Source organism: Daphnia carinata, chromosome 7 (genome assembly GCF_022539665.2).
Source record: "Daphnia carinata strain CSIRO-1 chromosome 7, CSIRO_AGI_Dcar_HiC_V3, whole genome shotgun sequence".
NCBI lineage: Eukaryota > Metazoa > Arthropoda > Branchiopoda > Diplostraca > Daphniidae > Daphnia > Daphnia carinata.
Window position 1 is genome coordinate 9,297,514 of NC_081337.1, and position 15,332 is coordinate 9,312,845.

The following is a 15,332-nucleotide window of genomic DNA, read 5'->3' on the forward strand; positions in this document are numbered from 1 at the left end:
ACATTCAAAGAAAAAGCAATGAAACAAATAAAACAAGTAGACAAAAATAAGGAAACAACAAAAGTATACCAAAATTCTCTTACTCGTCTCTTTTTCAATCGTGAGTCGTCACTTAAGTCTTTAACTCCAGTTCACTACTTGTCAATAGGGCTAATCAAAGACGATCGGGGTAAACCGCGGTTTTTCATTTAAAAATCGTCAAACCGTCGGTTCGGTTTGCAACTGGGCCAAACCGGTTTGAACCGCCATTAAAAAAATTTTTTGAAATATTGCTAAAATTCCAAATCAAGTAATTATCACTAATTGTTGTGAGCGTAATGGCGGTCAGCAACTTGTTATAAATCAAATTTCCGATCAGACTTGTAGGCATCGCGGTCGAAAATTGGTCGATCTTTCCGCCATCTAGCGACAAACTCTGTTACTGATGTATTGTCCTATGCAAACTGGAAATCCACGGTACAATCTGTCAAACCGCGGTTCAATCGGTTTGGAAAAACTCAAACCGAACCGCACCCGGTTTGTCCTTTTTTTTTTTTAAACCGCGCGGGTCGGCCAAAATCGTGCCCGATCGTCGCGGGGCCGAGCCCTAGCTGTGTCAACCAGTTATCGATTCTATTCTCAAGAAGTAATGCAACATCGGATCACCTAGGGAAACAATTTTCAAAATTGGGAAAAATGGCGGACGTTAATGTTGCTCCACCTCTGCTTGATGATTCAATTAGAAAATCTAAAGTTCTTGTTGTTGGAGCTGGTGGCATTGGATGTGAACTTTTAAAAAATCTTGTGCTTTCTGGGTTTAGTGATATCTTAGTGGTTAGTAAAGATTTTTTTGTCATGGTTGTCAACCATTGGTTGTTCTGTTTGGAGAATTGCTCCCTTAAGCTAAACTAAATAAAATGTACGTAGTACTACTACTAAAAATAGGATGAAAGTTCTTTTTTAAGGGAATTAAAATTTCCTACTGATCTGGCATTTAAATGCTATGTTTCCCGCACATGACAAGTTGACAACCATTCTCATAACTGGCATAACTTCAAATTCCCACATTATTTATTGCTGCCTTTCCTTGTTCACTAGATTGACCTGGACACCATAGATGTAAGCAACCTTAATCGCCAATTTCTTTTCCAAAAAGAGCATGTTGGGAAATCAAAAGCTGTAATTGCTAGGGAGAGTGCCTTAGGCTTTAATCCAAATGTCAACATTGTTGCTAAACATGACAGTGTGATGAAGTAAGTTCAACAAAAATTTTCCCAAGTTTTTTTTAGCTATAAATGATAAATTTTAAACACTGACCAACTTTTAATTTTCAGTTCTGAATACAGTGTTAGCTTCTTCAAACAGTTCACAATAGTGATGAACGCTTTGGACAATCGAGCTGCAAGAAGCCATGTGAATCGAATGTGTTTAGCTGCCAATGTACCATTGATTGAAAGTGGAACAGCTGGATATCTTGGACAAGTCACTGTCATTAAAAAGGGATTTTCAGAGTGCTATGATTGCAACCCAAAAGCTGGACAGAAATCTTACCCTGGATGTACAATTCGCAATACTCCATCAGAGCCTATTCATTGCATTGTTTGGGCAAAACATCTCTTCAATCAGCTTTTTGGTGAAGCTGACCCAGATGAAGATGTTTCTCCTGATACTGCTGATCCTGAAGCAGCTGGCATGATGATTAGAAGACACATTTAGTCATCAAAAATTTAATCAGCATAAACATTTCTACCCCTTTTTGTCTCCCACTTAAAGGCGAAGCTGGCTCGGTAGCTTTACGCAATCAAGCCAGTGAGGCAGGAAATGTGACGCGCGTATCTACTCGGGCGTGGGCTCTACAATCTGAATATGATCCAAGCAAATTGTTTGGGAAATTTTTTTGTGATGACATTAAGTATTTGTTGTCAATGGACAAACTATGGACGAAACGAACCCCACCTATTCCCCTGTCTTGGGACAACCTTCCAGGTACACATATTTCTCTATAGAATTTTAACCACTGTCTGCTGGATACATATTTTGAATAATTGGTAGATGAAACTTCTCATCAGCAAGGAGGGCTTATTAAAGACCAAAAGGTCTGGAGCCTAGCAGAATGTGTGCAAGCTTTGGTCTCGTCAATCAAAACCTTATATCAACGATTTAAGGTAGTATCATTTTATTTTGTTTTTTAAATCCATTTCTTTAACTAGATTCGATACAATTCGAAATTTTAAGGAATTGAAAGGAGAAGAAAGTTTCCTTGTATGGGATAAGGATGATGAAGCTTCTATGGATTTCGTAACTGCTTGCTCAAATTTGCGCTCCCATGTGTTTTCAATTCCCAAGAAGAGTCGCTTCGATGTTAAAGGTACGTATGTATATATTATCAAAACTATATATATTACATATACAGTTAATGTAACCAAAGCAAATGTTCGGAATTAACCATGTTTCAGCAATGGCAGGCAACATTATTCCAGGTAGTAATTCTAATATATTCATCTAGTAACTAATCTAGTAAAATCCTTGAATTGTTATTAGCGATCGCTACTACCAATGCAGTTATTGCAGGACTTATTGTCTTTGAAGCGTTTAAAATTCTCGAGGGCAAGTGGGAAGAATGTCGCCATGTAAAACCAATATGTTAAATAGTGTACACATTTTGCGTTTTTTAATCATCTGATTTACTTGTAGGTGTACCTTAATAGTAAACCGAATGCATTGAACAAAGTTATTGCCCCATCATCACTGGATAGTGCAAATCCAAAATGCTACGTTTGCTCGCCGCACCCTGAAGTAGCTGACGATGGGTTTTAATTGATTGATTTCATTTGATAAATGCTTCGTCTTTCCAGGTCACTGTTCTATTAAGTGTTGGTCAAATGACCGTGCAATCATTCGAAGACAAAGTTTTGCGGGGTGCTCTTCATATGATCTCTCCAGATGTAATGGTTGATGACGGCAAGGGCACTGTGCTCATATCCTCGGAAGAAGGCGAAACAACAGAAAATATGATAAAATTTCTTTCGGTGAGCACAGTTTCGAGTATGTCCTTCTTCCCGCTTTTATTAATATGTATCATTTCTTCTCGTTTTAGGACTTCAACATTTCTGATGGTACGCGACTTCGATGTGAAGATTTCCATCAAGAATATGACTTAAATATCACAATCATTGACCGGTAGTTTTTTAAGGATAACTATTTTCTTTATGTCTTTACATATTTGTATTTTCTCAAGCGAAAATTTGGAAGACAACCGTGAGTTTATTGTTATCGCTGATCCAAGTCAACTTCAACCAAAGGCCGCCGTCGAAACCAGTGGTCCGCAACCTTCGACATCTTCTTCCGTGCCTGCGCCGTCGACCAATGCAACAGGTACGCGTAGGTTTCTTATTTGCTCTAGATTGTTACTGATTCAAGTGTGTTGTCAACAGAATCAGTGGAGATCGATGAGGATTTGGACGTTATCTTCCAAAAAGGCACTGAAAATGGCAACAATCAACAAGAACCATCCATTAGGAAGCGTTCTATTTCTGGACAAGCTGATATTGGCAGTGCTTCAAAAAAACTTCGTTTATCCGAAAACGATATTATCGAGTTGTGAAATTGGAATTTCTAAGGAAAAGTCAATGTCGGCAAGCCATTTTAATAAATGCTACATGTTTTTTCTTTTCTATGAATATTGATTTTTTATTATTCTCATCTGGTAAAGGATTTTCGTACCAGGGAACAAAGGCGTTTGTTTCCTACAGTCATTGTATTTTGATTCTTCATTCCCCAGGTAAAGTGGTTTGTCTGAGAAAACTTTATACTGTACTTTTTCCAAAATCCAAGTGGCAATGGCCTTAATAATTCGGATCTTACTGCATTTATCAGCAGAATACCATTGTTATTGAATTAGACGACAAAATCATCCCTTGATACCGTATATATCTTTAAGATTACACAAAAACCCACGGACTGTATTCCACCTTCCATCGGTCTAACTATGGATTTATTTTTTGTAGCATTGCCTGGTTTTTTATAGTTTCGACCGGCGCGTGAACCATCTTAACATAGCCTCCATTGTTTCTTCAGAATTTTGACATTCAGCTAATTTTGCACATTCCGCCGCATTGACTTTGTGAAGTAGCTCGCGATCAATGTTACGGCAAAGTTGCTTCCCGTGTATCATGGACTGTGGTTTAGAAAAAGCGCATTTTTTAGATAAAATCACTTTATATGTCCATGTTTTATCATATAACCTTGGACGGAAGCTGAGAAATTTCTTTTAGCTTCGACCATATTATTGCTTCTGCTTCAGCAGCAGGAAAAACTTTCGTGATCAAACCGGTTTTTTCAGCTTCGACGGCTGTCATTTTTTGGCCGAATAATAGTACTTCTGACGCCTTTAATGATCCCATAATGCGGGGGAAAGTGAGAGAGGAGCAACCTTCTGGACAGAGACCGAGCTGAGTAAATGGTGTATGTAACCACACCTATTTTATAATTGTTTTCTTTTTCAATGGTATTATTGACTTCCAAATTTCATTCATCAAATATACCTTTTCACTGGCATATACAGCATCCATCAAGGCAAGCGTTGTGACAGCAATTCCAACAGCAGGACCATTGAGGACAGCAACAATTGGCTTGGGGAAATCAATCAGAGTGTCCACAAAATTTCTCAACAAAGAAAATGTCCAATTTTCAATACTTGTTAAATTGAATTGATTCTTTTCTCTCTTACTGCACCATAGTTAGCCCTTTTTGAGCATCTGCCTCTGTTGATGAGAGATCAGAGACTTTGCCCAGAAGCACTCCAAAATCATTACCACTGGAATAAAAATCTCCTGTTCCGGTAATGGCAACAATTGATATATGTGGGCTTTTTTCAGCTTCTTGGAGGGCACTGGTAATCCCTGCATACTTCATATTCAAGTAGTGACAGTGAAATGAAAAAGTTAAAAAAAACTTGGGAAATAATTTTTTTAACATGATACCATTGAAGGCGTTAAGGCATTTTTTCGCTTAGGGGCGTTCAACTGAAGGACCATTAATTTTTCTTCAATTTTGACATTCAACCCAGGGTATTGAACAGTTTGGTTTTCTTGATTTGGAGTTGCCATCATCGTTACCCTTATGCTCGCCAATTTGAAATAGCTTTTCTCAAACTTTAATGAAACCCTTGCTTCACATCAACTACGCGTTAACACGTTATCAAAAAAATTTTGCTTTAGCATGCAATCAGCTTGTTTAGGTCAATTTGTTTGATTTGTTTATCACATAGTGGTGTAAGACATACACATGTTTCAGCGTAACAGGCCATCTATGATCTGAAATTACAAATGAAACGAAAGCAGAATGCCACAAACATGTAACCAACCAAATTGAACTATCTTGACAAGCAACTGAAGGCGGAACACATTGCAAAAAGTTCTTTGTCGTGAAGTTCTAGAAGATTTCATTACGGTTGCCAGGCTCATGTACCACAATGTTGTTATTATTTTTCCCGCGTTTTGGCTATCACGTTGGGGACTTAATCATCCAGGAAAAAAGCATGGTCTGTAAAGTATTCAAAGCAATGGTTTGTGTTTTTTATTATGTGAGATAAGCTTTTTCGGTTGTCTGTTTATGTTCTTGTTTTAACTCACATTATATATGTAGGTCTCTTAGTAGATTTAATTATTTTTGTAGGGCATGGCAATTTAGTTCTTGAGAAAGGACAATGGTTGATTCTTGGGCACCCATGTCACTCTTTATTAGTGAGTGATCCAACATTTATACTAGTATGCCTAATAGCAGCATATCGTCAACAACTTATTATTTTCAGCAAGATTGGTGGCAGTGAGCATGGTAAGTTAAAACTATGACATAAAACATAGACACATAAGGTTTTATTTAGACATTTCCAGTGAAGTTGCAGGGAGGAGAAACAATACTGTGGATTTGCCAGTATGATTATTGCGGTTGAATCTCAGACATAGTCCTGATCCGCCAAATTCCTAATATGTTGTTCAAGAAGGTCAAGATCTTGTGGCATTACAAAGTTAGTGAATGGATTTCCAAATTTTCTAAAGAGAACACATTCAACCTTGGAATCATGTTGAAACCTGTGTCAAATCAATTTTAATCAAGTGACTTAATTACTAGTGCTAATAGGTTATTTTACCAAACAATAAGGATTCTTTGATAAGCAGATGATGATGCAATTGATTGTAGTTGCTGTAATGCAAAGGGAAAATAGTAAGTTTCACTAAATTCTCTTTGATTGAAAACATCTCCTTCAAGAAAAGGTGCGATGACGATGATGTATTTTTCTTCTTCATTCAGGCGTGAAAGAAACCAGCTTATACCTTCATGGGCCACACTCTCCCACTGGTGTTCATCCGTATGATCGTCGATCTGTTTGAGGTATGTTATTAGAACCGATAGAATCTTGCATACGACATTTGAAATTCAACCTCGCACGATGGTAGTCTCGCATGCAAAGCGTCTTTCAACATCTTGACAGAACTTCGGAGTCGCTCGTCATTAGAATGAAGGAGAAATATTGCCACTGATGACATTTGCCTATGTTTAATTCTGTTGCTGCATTTCCCTTTCTTTGCTTTGTTGTGTTTCTTTAGAAAAATGACGGTCGCAGTCAAGCAGCTCAACAATAAAACGGTTACCGATCCAGTGACAACTACTTTCTGGTAATCTCCTCTATGAGAAACTTAAAACAGATTACATTAAGTATTTTGTATGATTATACTTATTGCTAATTCGTGATTTTTTAAATTACAGGTAATTCGGGTCGTGTTACTTGATCTTGTACATGGAAGATTAGTCGACGAAAAAGGATATATGCATCTGACATCGACGGGGGTAACCTGTTTGAAGCAAAGAAAGCTAAATCAAAGTAAGTGTGCTAAATAACTATTTATTACTTCTACGCAGTAATTTCCCTCCGTTAGGTTACTAAGAGTAAGTGATTTCCCGGAAGTGCTCTATGACAAGTAAGGCAGTTATGAGAAAAGCAAAGTTAACTATTAAAATAGCGCTGAAAAATACCACAGTGATGGGTTTTGTTTTAGGCATAACAGGTAGCTGGTCGCAATGTGTAATGGAATCGTCAACAGCGTGTATTTCAATATCAAACATACTGAAATTGTAGCCATCGCTATGACTGTTGTCCAACTGAATGAAGAGGTCACTAATAGGAAACCGATATGTCAATTTATAGAATTTACCTTTACTCAGGTTCAGGCAATACTTAAACCCTTGTTGCTGGAGGGTTATTGTAGGCCTCCACATTTCGACGTCCATTTCCGTCAATTCCGTTTCGAGATAAAAAGGCATTTCAAAGCTGCATATCGGTAGGCTAACGGTCAATTTATTACGGTAAACAGCCAAACAGTAGCTTCCGCTGTAGACGTACTCGAAGATTACTTGAATATTTTTCTGTGGAAGTGAAACGTAAATCAAAATTGAGATTATATATTCGCAGTTTAGTTTACTTGAGGTGATGCGTGTGAGGTTTCACATAGAGTAGAATATTGTCGACTAAATTCGTTCCACTGACATCGGCCGTCATCCGCAGTTGGATAAAGGAAAAAAAAGAATAATGAATCTATTTCAGGGAATTCGTTTTCACAAATTAGTTCCATTGTAAGTGTATGGCCTTCAAGCTGTGGGACTGTATTACAAGAAGGGATGCCCCATCTCTGCCGACTAGCGCCTACCAGCTATAATATTACGCCAGACAGAGAATTATGTTACAGCAACTTGCGAACTTTCAATGTAATTGAATGAAGTTATATGCGAGGACAGTCACATTTTACCTGGAATGCACACAACACAATAGTAACGAAATTTATGGAACTCATTTAACGTAGCTTGCGAACTACACTGGTGTTCCGGGAGTTTTTCTCGTCAGTTAAAATACTGAATTCGTTTTCCTCAACAGTTTTATATTATCTCGCAACCCCTAAGAAACCGAGATAAGATACGACACACGGGCAGATAAGAGTGTTTGTCACGTATAATATTCGATTAAAATTGTGAATCGATATCTGTTTAATAAGGAAATATATTTTTTTTCTCTCTATTTTTTTAGATGACAGCGGCTCGGTACATATATCTGTTGACTAAAGAAAAAAAACATAACATGAGCAACGATAACAAATCGCAAGGACACAAATAATTGTCTCTAGCCGCAACTTGCCAATCAACAAATAAATAGAGGCCCTGCAAATAGAAAACCAGGAATGGTAAGAATAAAGAAACGGCCTCTCTTTCTCCTATACGCAGCAAACTCTTCCCACAGAACAGTTTTGATCTCCTAAGTGTGCGGCTTACGGAGTGCACTACTAAGTGTCGTAATCCATTCAACGTTTTGCGGTTGCTATGCGTTACATCGCTGCTCTTCAATCCTCTGGGTTCAGTAGGAGCATGGACTGTGTATGAATATTCCGAATCGTCTCTCAGTGTCAAAAGTTTGCATTTTTCCGTCATTTCTTACCCTTTTCACGCTCTGTCCATATAGATTGCTGACAGAATGCTTTAATCTGGAAATTCCCTCCTTTAAGGCAAGGTTAGCTCTGTTGCTGGCTGTAAATTGTTTTTCTTGATCTGGAGGAATGCAGGATAGGTAAGTGAAGTGACCATTATACATGTATTGTAAATTTTGTCTTTCTTACCTTTGTTTCTATTCCTGCTGAAGGTTGGTATATGTCGAAGCGACCCTGACCCATCGGTACTTTCGTTGGATGGAATTCTTGCTACTCGTTTAAGACGTGGTTTGAAAGAAAGGCTGTGAGTGGCATTCGCATCAGTAGCGACTAACTCATTCTCTCGTTTTGAGAGCTCTCCCTCAAAAGACGAAGTAGGTTGACTTTTGAAGACATTTTTGCTTCTTGACTGTCTTGCAGGAATCGCGCGGGATCTAAAGGACGATTTTAAGGAATCCTTTTTTTGGATCTTGCGCAAGTTTTCGCCAACAATGAGGTCGGCCGTCAACTTATCACCGCGAGATACGGATGTCGTTTTTGCCTGAAACGGTAAATCTTTTTAATAAGGAAATTAAGCTCTTCTCGATACGACATACCTTTACATTGGGTGGCAGTGAAACGGGTGGTTTCTGTATTAGCAAATAATTCTGGCGTTTATTGCCAATGGCGCGAACGGTTACCTCTCCGGTAACCGGAGTAGTGCTCGAAGAATTCTTGTCATGTGCTGTTTTTACAGATGCACAGTAACTTCCCAGATCCTGTTCTTCTTGGAGCTTCTTTCTCATAGAATGCTCTTTATTAATTTTTTTGGAAGATTTAGCACTGCTTGCTCGTTGTCTGCGGGAAATGGCTTGCGGAATTGTGGGTTTTGTTAATTTGCCTTTAGGCTTGAAACGGTCAGATGCAAGAAGAGCTTTCAGTTTTTCCTCCTCGTTTCCAGTTGTCCGGGTCGATTGGTTTTCTTTCTCTGCCACAGTGGTGCCTTGGCAGGTTGCTAATGTCGCCAGTGCTGGTAACTCTGATACAACGCCTTCGACACCGTCTGATGCCTGTGGCAGACTTTTATCCACCATGTGAGATTTTTCCTTTGTTTCCGCTGTACATTGCATAGCAATAGCTATACCCAAATCTGGTTTGTTTGAGAATTCCATTTCTTCCTCGTCGGAGCTCAAAGTAATCTCCTCAACTTGGCACAGCTTAAATTGCGTGAGGGAGTTAATTTGTGCCGTATGGCTGCTCGTAGAAGAAATTGTCGATTTGAGCACACGATTTCCTTCTGGTGTGCTTACAGATTTTTCGACAACAAATTCCGATGATGTTATGGCGGAATTCATTGTGTGTAAATTTTCACTGAAGTTGTTCAGATTGTAGTCCAATCTCTCATTACTGCAGTCAAAGTCGTCTTCGGAATCAGAAAGTTGAAGAAGACGTTTGGTCCCTTTCACTCGTCTTTTGCGATGGTTTTTCCTTGTACGAATGTCATTCGTATTTTCAACTTCACAATCTGAATAGACCCTGAAAACGCGTGGTTTTCGTGGTCCTGGTATTTCGAACTTTCCCGATGGTGTCAATTGAAGTCTATCCAAGATAACTAAACATTGTGCGTTTAGTTTTGGATCTTCGTATCTATTGGCTGATGCCATTCGTGCAATTTTTCCACTGTATGGTGTAGGTTGCAACGCCAGCTTTGGTCCGAAACACGAATTCAAGAAGCATTCTCCTTCCATTTGCGATAAAACTGGGAAAAAGGAAATAAATTAAGATCATTTTAAAAAACACGACCGTGGACACCGCCAAGACAAACAACATTTCATGTGCTAGATGGCGTTTGGAAACAGTATACAACTAACGGTTCAACTCAACACTAGATGGCGACCTGAGAAACTTTTTTGCGATTTTTTTTTTTTTTTTTTTTCCGTACTTTCATTTGACAGTTTGCATTTCTTATTCGACACGGCTACATGCACCAACTGCAAGAAACTGAAGGGTATGTAACTGGTTTTGAATATGGATTGATTCGGTCATAACCTAACTTATTTCTGAATTTTGGTGAAATCTCTTGTAGCTAGATTGGGTGATAGCATTCCCTCCTTTTAATGTTGACATTGCACTTCTTTGTTTTGTTTTTTTTCAGATTTTCCATCTGCTTATTTTTACAGAATGTTGTCTTTTAAATCCGAAGGTCATGTTCCCTTTTTTTTTTTTCTCTAGCTCTTCTAAATTGAAGGACTGTTTCTGAGGCTTGTTTCTTAAGATCGGTGAAATTCAGACACAACTGTTGCTCTCTGCACTCGCAAATCTGCTACGGGACGCCGATGGGAATTTTCTCAGCTTTGCTCCGAATAGAATAGCATGGAAAATTGCGTAGTTGTCGTTATGAAGTTTAAAAACTATACGTTTCCTACCTGATCAGCAGAATGCGTGCCCAAGTTGTAAGTTAGCAATCGCCTTTAGGTATGTTAATGGCCAACACCAATTCAGTGAACGATTTTGGAATTTTTACATAGTTTGGGCAGTACCAATATTTGGAATTGGGAAAATGTACATTGCTGAACTCAGTCACTATGTAGTAAGGAAATACTGTTGCGAAGCTAATCTATCACACGGAAATGTTACAATGAATTTAAATATTTCCAAGGTTGGATGTATTTAAATATTTAACACTTCCGCGAATATTTCGCTAAGGAACAATAATTTCCCTTTCCATTGTGAGAAAGTGCAAGGTCAGTTGTTAATTTTCTGGAAGCATGTTAACAATATAATTGAATTTAAACGTTAGTGATAGGGATTAACAAAGATATATCATGCTCTGCATTTACAGTTTCTGCTACATCAAGTGAGTTTAGAAACGAAAAATCAAGAACTTTTACGCATGATGCGAGTTGACAAATTCGGTAACATCAGCCAGAGTCCACATTAAAAGTATGTTATTAAAAGCGTAAAACTTTCTCACATTTACCCATAGATTTTGTCAGTCGTTAATTTTGAAGACTATTCACGAAAATACAAAGGGAACAACTTGAAACATTTACCCGTTTAATATTCATCAAAAGGGATTACATAATATTTTGAAAACAAGAATTGAAGAAATATAATATTACCTTTTATTCTTGTTTGGAATGCAACGATGAACTGGCAACATACCAATAAGAGAAAACCAATTCTGGATTTTGATCACGAATTCTTTGCACTTTATTCGTACAACTGTCCTGGTTAAGGACCACGTTTAGTAACGAAGTAACAAACACAACGAAATAGCCAACACAAAACATCGTGACCGTTGAAAGAATACAGTTAAAAGTGGGAACTTACCTACTCTTGCAGTGGAGAAAACGACTGGTGGCTGGAGCCCCCCAACACTGAATGCAATCTGATGCCTGGTGAGGGATTTTTATAGGTGGCAGCAAACAGCCGCTGGTGTGATGAAAATGCCGAGCCGAGTCTGCGTCTTTCTTTGTGATTGGTAGTACATTTCCATACAAGATCCCCACGGAAACAAGATTTTCTTTCCAAGATGCCTCGGACCAATCACAGTCGCAAAAAAGAAACATTGCCTTATAAGGATAGAAATGCTCGTGGTATTGGGAAATATTGGGAACAGTGCCTGAAGGTCAATAACTAGCCGTCCGTCGGCAATGCCTCTGAGGATCAAAGTTCTGCATACTTCCAGAACTTTACTGCGCTTGGTGATACAGCAACCAATCAGAATCGCAAGAAAGAAATATTGCCATATATGGAGACATTACGCCAGCGGCAAAGACAGACAATGACCTAGATCTCCGAGGCCATCTACCGGACGTGCCCAATGGAGAGCCAAGGGTTGCTTAAACATAATGGCAACCAATCACAGTCATAAAACACAAACTTCACCTTATATGGGCAAAAAATTTTCAGTTGCTCAGTTACTTAGAAAATACCTGAACCTGATCCTCTTAATATTGTTTGGCCCCACAAGAGATATTCACTTTTTCCAGCTAACTTTTTAGCTTTTTGATAAATGTTTTCCCTAAGGATTATTAGATGTCATATAAACAGGTTTTTCAGTAGCCTGGTAAAATATTTTTCTTTTTTGTGGCAACTTTACGGTCTCGCAACGGATTCCTAAGAACATTGACAAAGAAAAAAGACCAGCAATTCCAATAGATGTCGCCTCTGTACAATGTTGGATTTATTATCGGTGGGAGGCGATGAATCAATGAGGACTTACAATGCAACAAACACTTGATATTGATACTTAGGTTGGGGATATTATACGTTTACCTGTTGTAGTTGTATTCCCACCATTGATGATCAACAACAACGAAAATTAAAACAAATTATGACGTTAGTAGTTCGGTCTTAGTTTTCTAGTCATGTAAGTGGTTTGGTTGTGCCGGGTTGTGAGGCTCTTGTAGCGATCCGCCCCGCGTCAATCGTTTTCGATGATCTATCGGGTCATTTTGGTTTTCGGTGCATAATTCTGTTCCGACCCAGAAATATGACGTTTGTTCAAAATTCGTGTGGCAATTTAGAATTTTTTAACTTTTAGAAATAAAAAGTTAAGAAGTAATGCAAAAATTCCAGCTTTCCTTTAGAGTAAAAATGGTTAGAGTAAAAATGATTTGATGACTGTATTTCTCAGTTTTTGAAAAGGATGAAAAAAATAGAGACACAGTACTAGGATGTAGGATTGACAGTCAACATTATCAACATTGCTATACCCCAAAGACCAAACATGATTTAACTAATGGCTACTGTAATAAACAAAGTAGGCGAAGATTATTAAATTTGAATGTTAAATGTTTCTAATGTTATATAAATGCAAAAATGTTTAATGCATGTGTATTAGTAGTTGATTGCATTAGGAGTTTTTAAGCTGCAATTTTTCAAAATAGTGACAGATTGTACAATTTGCACTCGTAGAAGACAGCACACCGAACCGATCGGTTATTGAAGACGGAACCAGTTTGGCCATATTTCGGGTAAATCAGATCGGTTTAGCCGATTACGGTCAATCGGGGCTGCTCCGTAGTCTCTTCTTTGTTTCGTTTTGTATTTACATTTGACAACATTGCAAACCCTCATCTGGAATAGAAGCAGACATCTCTTGTTGGAGACTAAGTTGGCAAGTAGTTCAGTTACTTCAATTAAGTTACAGCAGTGCCTTTAAACTTAAAACAAAACAAAAAGTTTTGTTTCAATTATTACTGACATTGGCCAGTGAGAGTAGCGCAAAATATTTGGTTTTATCCGAAAACTTCTAAACTTTCTCCATATGCTGGAAAGCGATACAAAATATGGAGGAACACAAAATAAGTGAGCTTGAGCGAAGCAGTCAAAGACGTATAAAAAATCGACAAGCCACTGAATTCAATAACGATGCAAATAACCCCTGTTCAAAAGTTTGACACATTAATAAAGTGTACTGTACTCAAAGTTGTAAAATTGCCTGGGATCACAGGAACACAAGATGGCGAATGAATGTTCAACAAACAACTTCCAAGATAGAGAGAAATGCAAAGCCTATTTTGCAAATTATCGAGCTTGCATGGAATTCTGGGTATGTGAGTAGCTGCAGTTCTTGATAGTAATCAGCATACAACTCAAGTTATTTAAACTATGATAGATTTGTTCCCACTTTTTACACTAACAGTTTACATTTTCTAGACCAACATTAAAGCTGAAAGAAGAAGAGAACGAATCCGTCCATTATTGCCTCCACCTGAAGAAAGGGAGCAAATTCTTCAACATGCACGAAGCAAAGCCAAGCTTTCATAGCCCTGTTCTTAAGTTTCTGACACTTGGCCATTGTTCTAGTTGTATGTAAAGTTTGTTAAATAGTGCAGTAAGATGACTAATCTGTACATTTATTTTCATAAAATGAGTGATGAAACTATGAATAATCTGATTTCAGATTATTTATCAGAAGCAAAAAATGAACAATAGGCATTACCTGTTTGTTGAATGCAAACGAAAAATGATTCAGCAACGTTATGTATTATTCTGTTAGCTATCCGGGGATGCTCAAACAGGTTTGGCGAATTCACAGAATAACCTTTAAGATGCTAGTAATGGCTTTCTTTAAATGGGTTTTAGTTATGGATCGTAATAAGTTGAAGTAGCAGTACCGTGTTATACCCATAACTTTATTACATTTCGGTGTAATTTATTGGTTTTCAACATTGGACAAGAGATGCTAGTCAGTTTTTGGAACCACGGATAGACCAGTATTGCCCTCTCAACACTCTTTTAAATCTTATTTTGAATATTATGTCGGAACAAAGGACCACACAGTCAAAAGTGAGCAACATGTTCCTTTTCTGAACCGATGTATTTCTTCCTTCTAGAAAATTTTTCGCGTAATTTAATTTTTAATTATCATGGTTCCATATAGGTTTCGGAATGAGAAAACGATATTCTAATGTTTTCGAAGGACGATATAACATTGGTAGTGGTCATGTATTCCATTTGCGCTAGTTAGAACTTCATTCAATAACCGTTTAATGTTTAACGTGGACACATAGCGGGGAAAAGAAAACAGTGGAGGAGAAAAACGAAAGAACAGTGTAAACGACGTGAAATTAAAACCTAAATGACTTGGTCTTTGATGGAAAAAAAAACGAATGGAGTTAAACGTTTAGGATCTGGCATGTTGTCGTTAATTTTGATTTGGTCTTCGCATACACATCTAAGATACATGTATAGTTCTTGGGAAAAATCGCGACATGATTTTCCTTTGCTCTTTCCTCCGCCTTCTGTTTGCAGAAAATTTCAGGTCTAAAAATCCTTAGGACTCTATTTATGCAGAAGGATAGGACGTTCTCTAGGGAACACTCGTCCTTGAATTTCCTACCCCGACATTTCTTCTACCACTGCATTCAGGCGCGAGACAAGAACAAA

General features: G+C 38.0%; 5 protein-coding genes and 1 long non-coding RNA gene across 8 annotated transcripts; 3 read left to right on the plus strand and 3 right to left on the minus strand.

The window, feature by feature from the left end:
* The first annotated feature begins 620 nt into the window (after nucleotides 1-620).
* Nucleotides 621-3,659, plus strand: LOC130690349 (SUMO-activating enzyme subunit 2-like). Its single transcript, XM_057513373.2, has 13 exons — nucleotides 621-813; nucleotides 1,078-1,232; nucleotides 1,314-1,669; nucleotides 1,753-1,965; nucleotides 2,032-2,144; nucleotides 2,215-2,347; nucleotides 2,436-2,459; nucleotides 2,521-2,609; nucleotides 2,674-2,775; nucleotides 2,835-3,008; nucleotides 3,077-3,159; nucleotides 3,218-3,354; nucleotides 3,414-3,659. The coding sequence occupies exons 1-13, from the start codon at nucleotides 676-678 to the stop codon at nucleotides 3,581-3,583; spliced, it is 1,887 nt and encodes a 628-aa protein (XP_057369356.1). The 5' UTR covers nucleotides 621-675; the 3' UTR covers nucleotides 3,584-3,659.
* A 230-nt stretch (nucleotides 3,660-3,889) lies between these two features.
* Nucleotides 3,890-5,260, minus strand: LOC130690164 (enoyl-CoA delta isomerase 2-like). The gene is made up of 5 exons (XM_057513163.2): nucleotides 4,962-5,260; nucleotides 4,709-4,887; nucleotides 4,524-4,644; nucleotides 4,224-4,457; nucleotides 3,890-4,156 (listed from the first exon to the last, which is right to left on the minus strand). Exons 1-5 carry the CDS (start codon nucleotides 5,088-5,090, stop codon nucleotides 4,001-4,003), a joined length of 819 nt encoding a protein of 272 aa, XP_057369146.1. The 5' UTR covers nucleotides 5,091-5,260; the 3' UTR covers nucleotides 3,890-4,000.
* Nucleotides 5,261-5,358: 98 nt separating this feature from the next.
* On the plus strand, nucleotides 5,359-9,209 carry LOC130690410 (uncharacterized). The gene is made up of 7 exons (XR_009421383.1): nucleotides 5,359-5,814; nucleotides 5,874-6,372; nucleotides 6,438-6,656; nucleotides 6,748-6,862; nucleotides 8,060-8,403; nucleotides 8,489-8,593; nucleotides 8,666-9,209. It is a non-coding gene; the product is annotated as an uncharacterized LOC130690410 (long non-coding RNA).
* LOC130690030 (uncharacterized) lies at nucleotides 5,936-7,886 on the minus strand. The gene is made up of 9 exons (XM_057512995.1): nucleotides 7,785-7,886; nucleotides 7,461-7,688; nucleotides 7,217-7,404; nucleotides 7,015-7,156; nucleotides 6,891-6,950; nucleotides 6,746-6,833; nucleotides 6,423-6,676; nucleotides 6,131-6,363; nucleotides 5,936-6,071 (listed from the first exon to the last, which is right to left on the minus strand). Exons 1-9 carry the CDS (start codon nucleotides 7,827-7,829, stop codon nucleotides 5,936-5,938), a joined length of 1,374 nt encoding a protein of 457 aa, XP_057368978.1. The 5' UTR covers nucleotides 7,830-7,886.
* LOC130689959 (uncharacterized) lies at nucleotides 8,052-10,288 on the minus strand. Of its 3 annotated transcripts, none has more exons than XM_059496082.1 (4): nucleotides 9,050-10,288; nucleotides 8,643-8,994; nucleotides 8,465-8,574; nucleotides 8,052-8,377 (listed from the first exon to the last, which is right to left on the minus strand). In XM_059496082.1, the coding sequence occupies exons 1-4, from the start codon at nucleotides 10,178-10,180 to the stop codon at nucleotides 8,348-8,350; spliced, it is 1,623 nt and encodes a 540-aa protein (XP_059352065.1). In that variant the 5' UTR covers nucleotides 10,181-10,288; the 3' UTR covers nucleotides 8,052-8,347. The 3 variants fall into 3 exon arrangements, with proteins under 3 accessions (XP_059352065.1, XP_057368907.1, XP_057368899.1); XM_057512924.2 differs by having other exon boundaries at nucleotides 8,052-8,399; XM_057512916.2 differs by lacking the exon at nucleotides 8,052-8,377 and having other exon boundaries at nucleotides 8,384-8,574.
* Nucleotides 10,289-13,555: 3,267 nt separating this feature from the next.
* Nucleotides 13,556-14,303, plus strand: LOC130690293 (coiled-coil-helix-coiled-coil-helix domain-containing protein 7-like). The gene is made up of 3 exons (XM_057513303.2): nucleotides 13,556-13,834; nucleotides 13,894-13,992; nucleotides 14,100-14,303. The coding sequence occupies exons 1-3, from the start codon at nucleotides 13,730-13,732 to the stop codon at nucleotides 14,208-14,210; spliced, it is 315 nt and encodes a 104-aa protein (XP_057369286.1). The 5' UTR covers nucleotides 13,556-13,729; the 3' UTR covers nucleotides 14,211-14,303.
* Nucleotides 14,304-15,332: the final 1,029 nt, after the last annotated feature.

Bases quoted from the DNA above. Each gene is read 5' to 3' on its own strand.
- LOC130690349 (XM_057513373.2), top strand. From the start codon at position 676: ATGGCGGACGTTAATGTTGCTCCACCTCTGCTTGATGATTCAATTAGA. The intron at 814-1,077 runs GTTAGTAAAGAT...CTTGTTCACTAG, and splicing joins GGTTTAGTGATATCTTAGTG to ATTGACCTGGACACCATAGA. The intron at 1,233-1,313 runs GTAAGTTCAACA...TTTAATTTTCAG, and splicing joins AAACATGACAGTGTGATGAA to TTCTGAATACAGTGTTAGCT.
- LOC130690164 (XM_057513163.2), bottom strand. From the start codon at position 5,090: ATGATGGCAACTCCAAATCAAGAAAACCAAACTGTTCAATACCCTGGG. The intron at 4,888-4,961 runs GTATCATGTTAA...TTGAATATGAAG, and splicing joins ATGCCTTAACGCCTTCAATG to TATGCAGGGATTACCAGTGC. The intron at 4,458-4,523 runs GTATATTTGATG...ATTATAAAATAG, and splicing joins CTGTATATGCCAGTGAAAAG to GTGTGGTTACATACACCATT.
- LOC130690030 (XM_057512995.1), bottom strand. From the start codon at position 7,829: ATGAGTTCCATAAATTTCGTTACTATTGTGTTGTGTGCATTCCAG. The intron at 6,951-7,014 runs GTATTTTTCAGC...TACTTGTCATAG, and splicing joins AAACAAAACCCATCACTGTG to AGCACTTCCGGGAAATCACT. The intron at 6,072-6,130 runs GTAAAATAACCT...GATTTGACACAG, and splicing joins CAAAGAATCCTTATTGTTTG to GTTTCAACATGATTCCAAGG.
- LOC130689959 (XM_057512916.2), bottom strand. From the start codon at position 10,180: ATGGAAGGAGAATGCTTCTTGAATTCGTGTTTCGGACCAAAGCTGGCG. The intron at 8,995-9,049 runs GTATGTCGTATC...TTACCGTTTCAG, and splicing joins CACTGCCACCCAATGTAAAG to GCAAAAACGACATCCGTATC. The intron at 8,575-8,642 runs GTAAGAAAGACA...GCATTCCTCCAG, and splicing joins CAGCAGGAATAGAAACAAAG to ATCAAGAAAAACAATTTACA.
- LOC130690293 (XM_057513303.2), top strand. From the start codon at position 13,730: ATGGAGGAACACAAAATAAGTGAGCTTGAGCGAAGCAGTCAAAGACGT. The intron at 13,835-13,893 runs GTTTGACACATT...CTGGGATCACAG, and splicing joins CAAATAACCCCTGTTCAAAA to GAACACAAGATGGCGAATGA. The intron at 13,993-14,099 runs GTATGTGAGTAG...TACATTTTCTAG, and splicing joins GAGCTTGCATGGAATTCTGG to ACCAACATTAAAGCTGAAAG.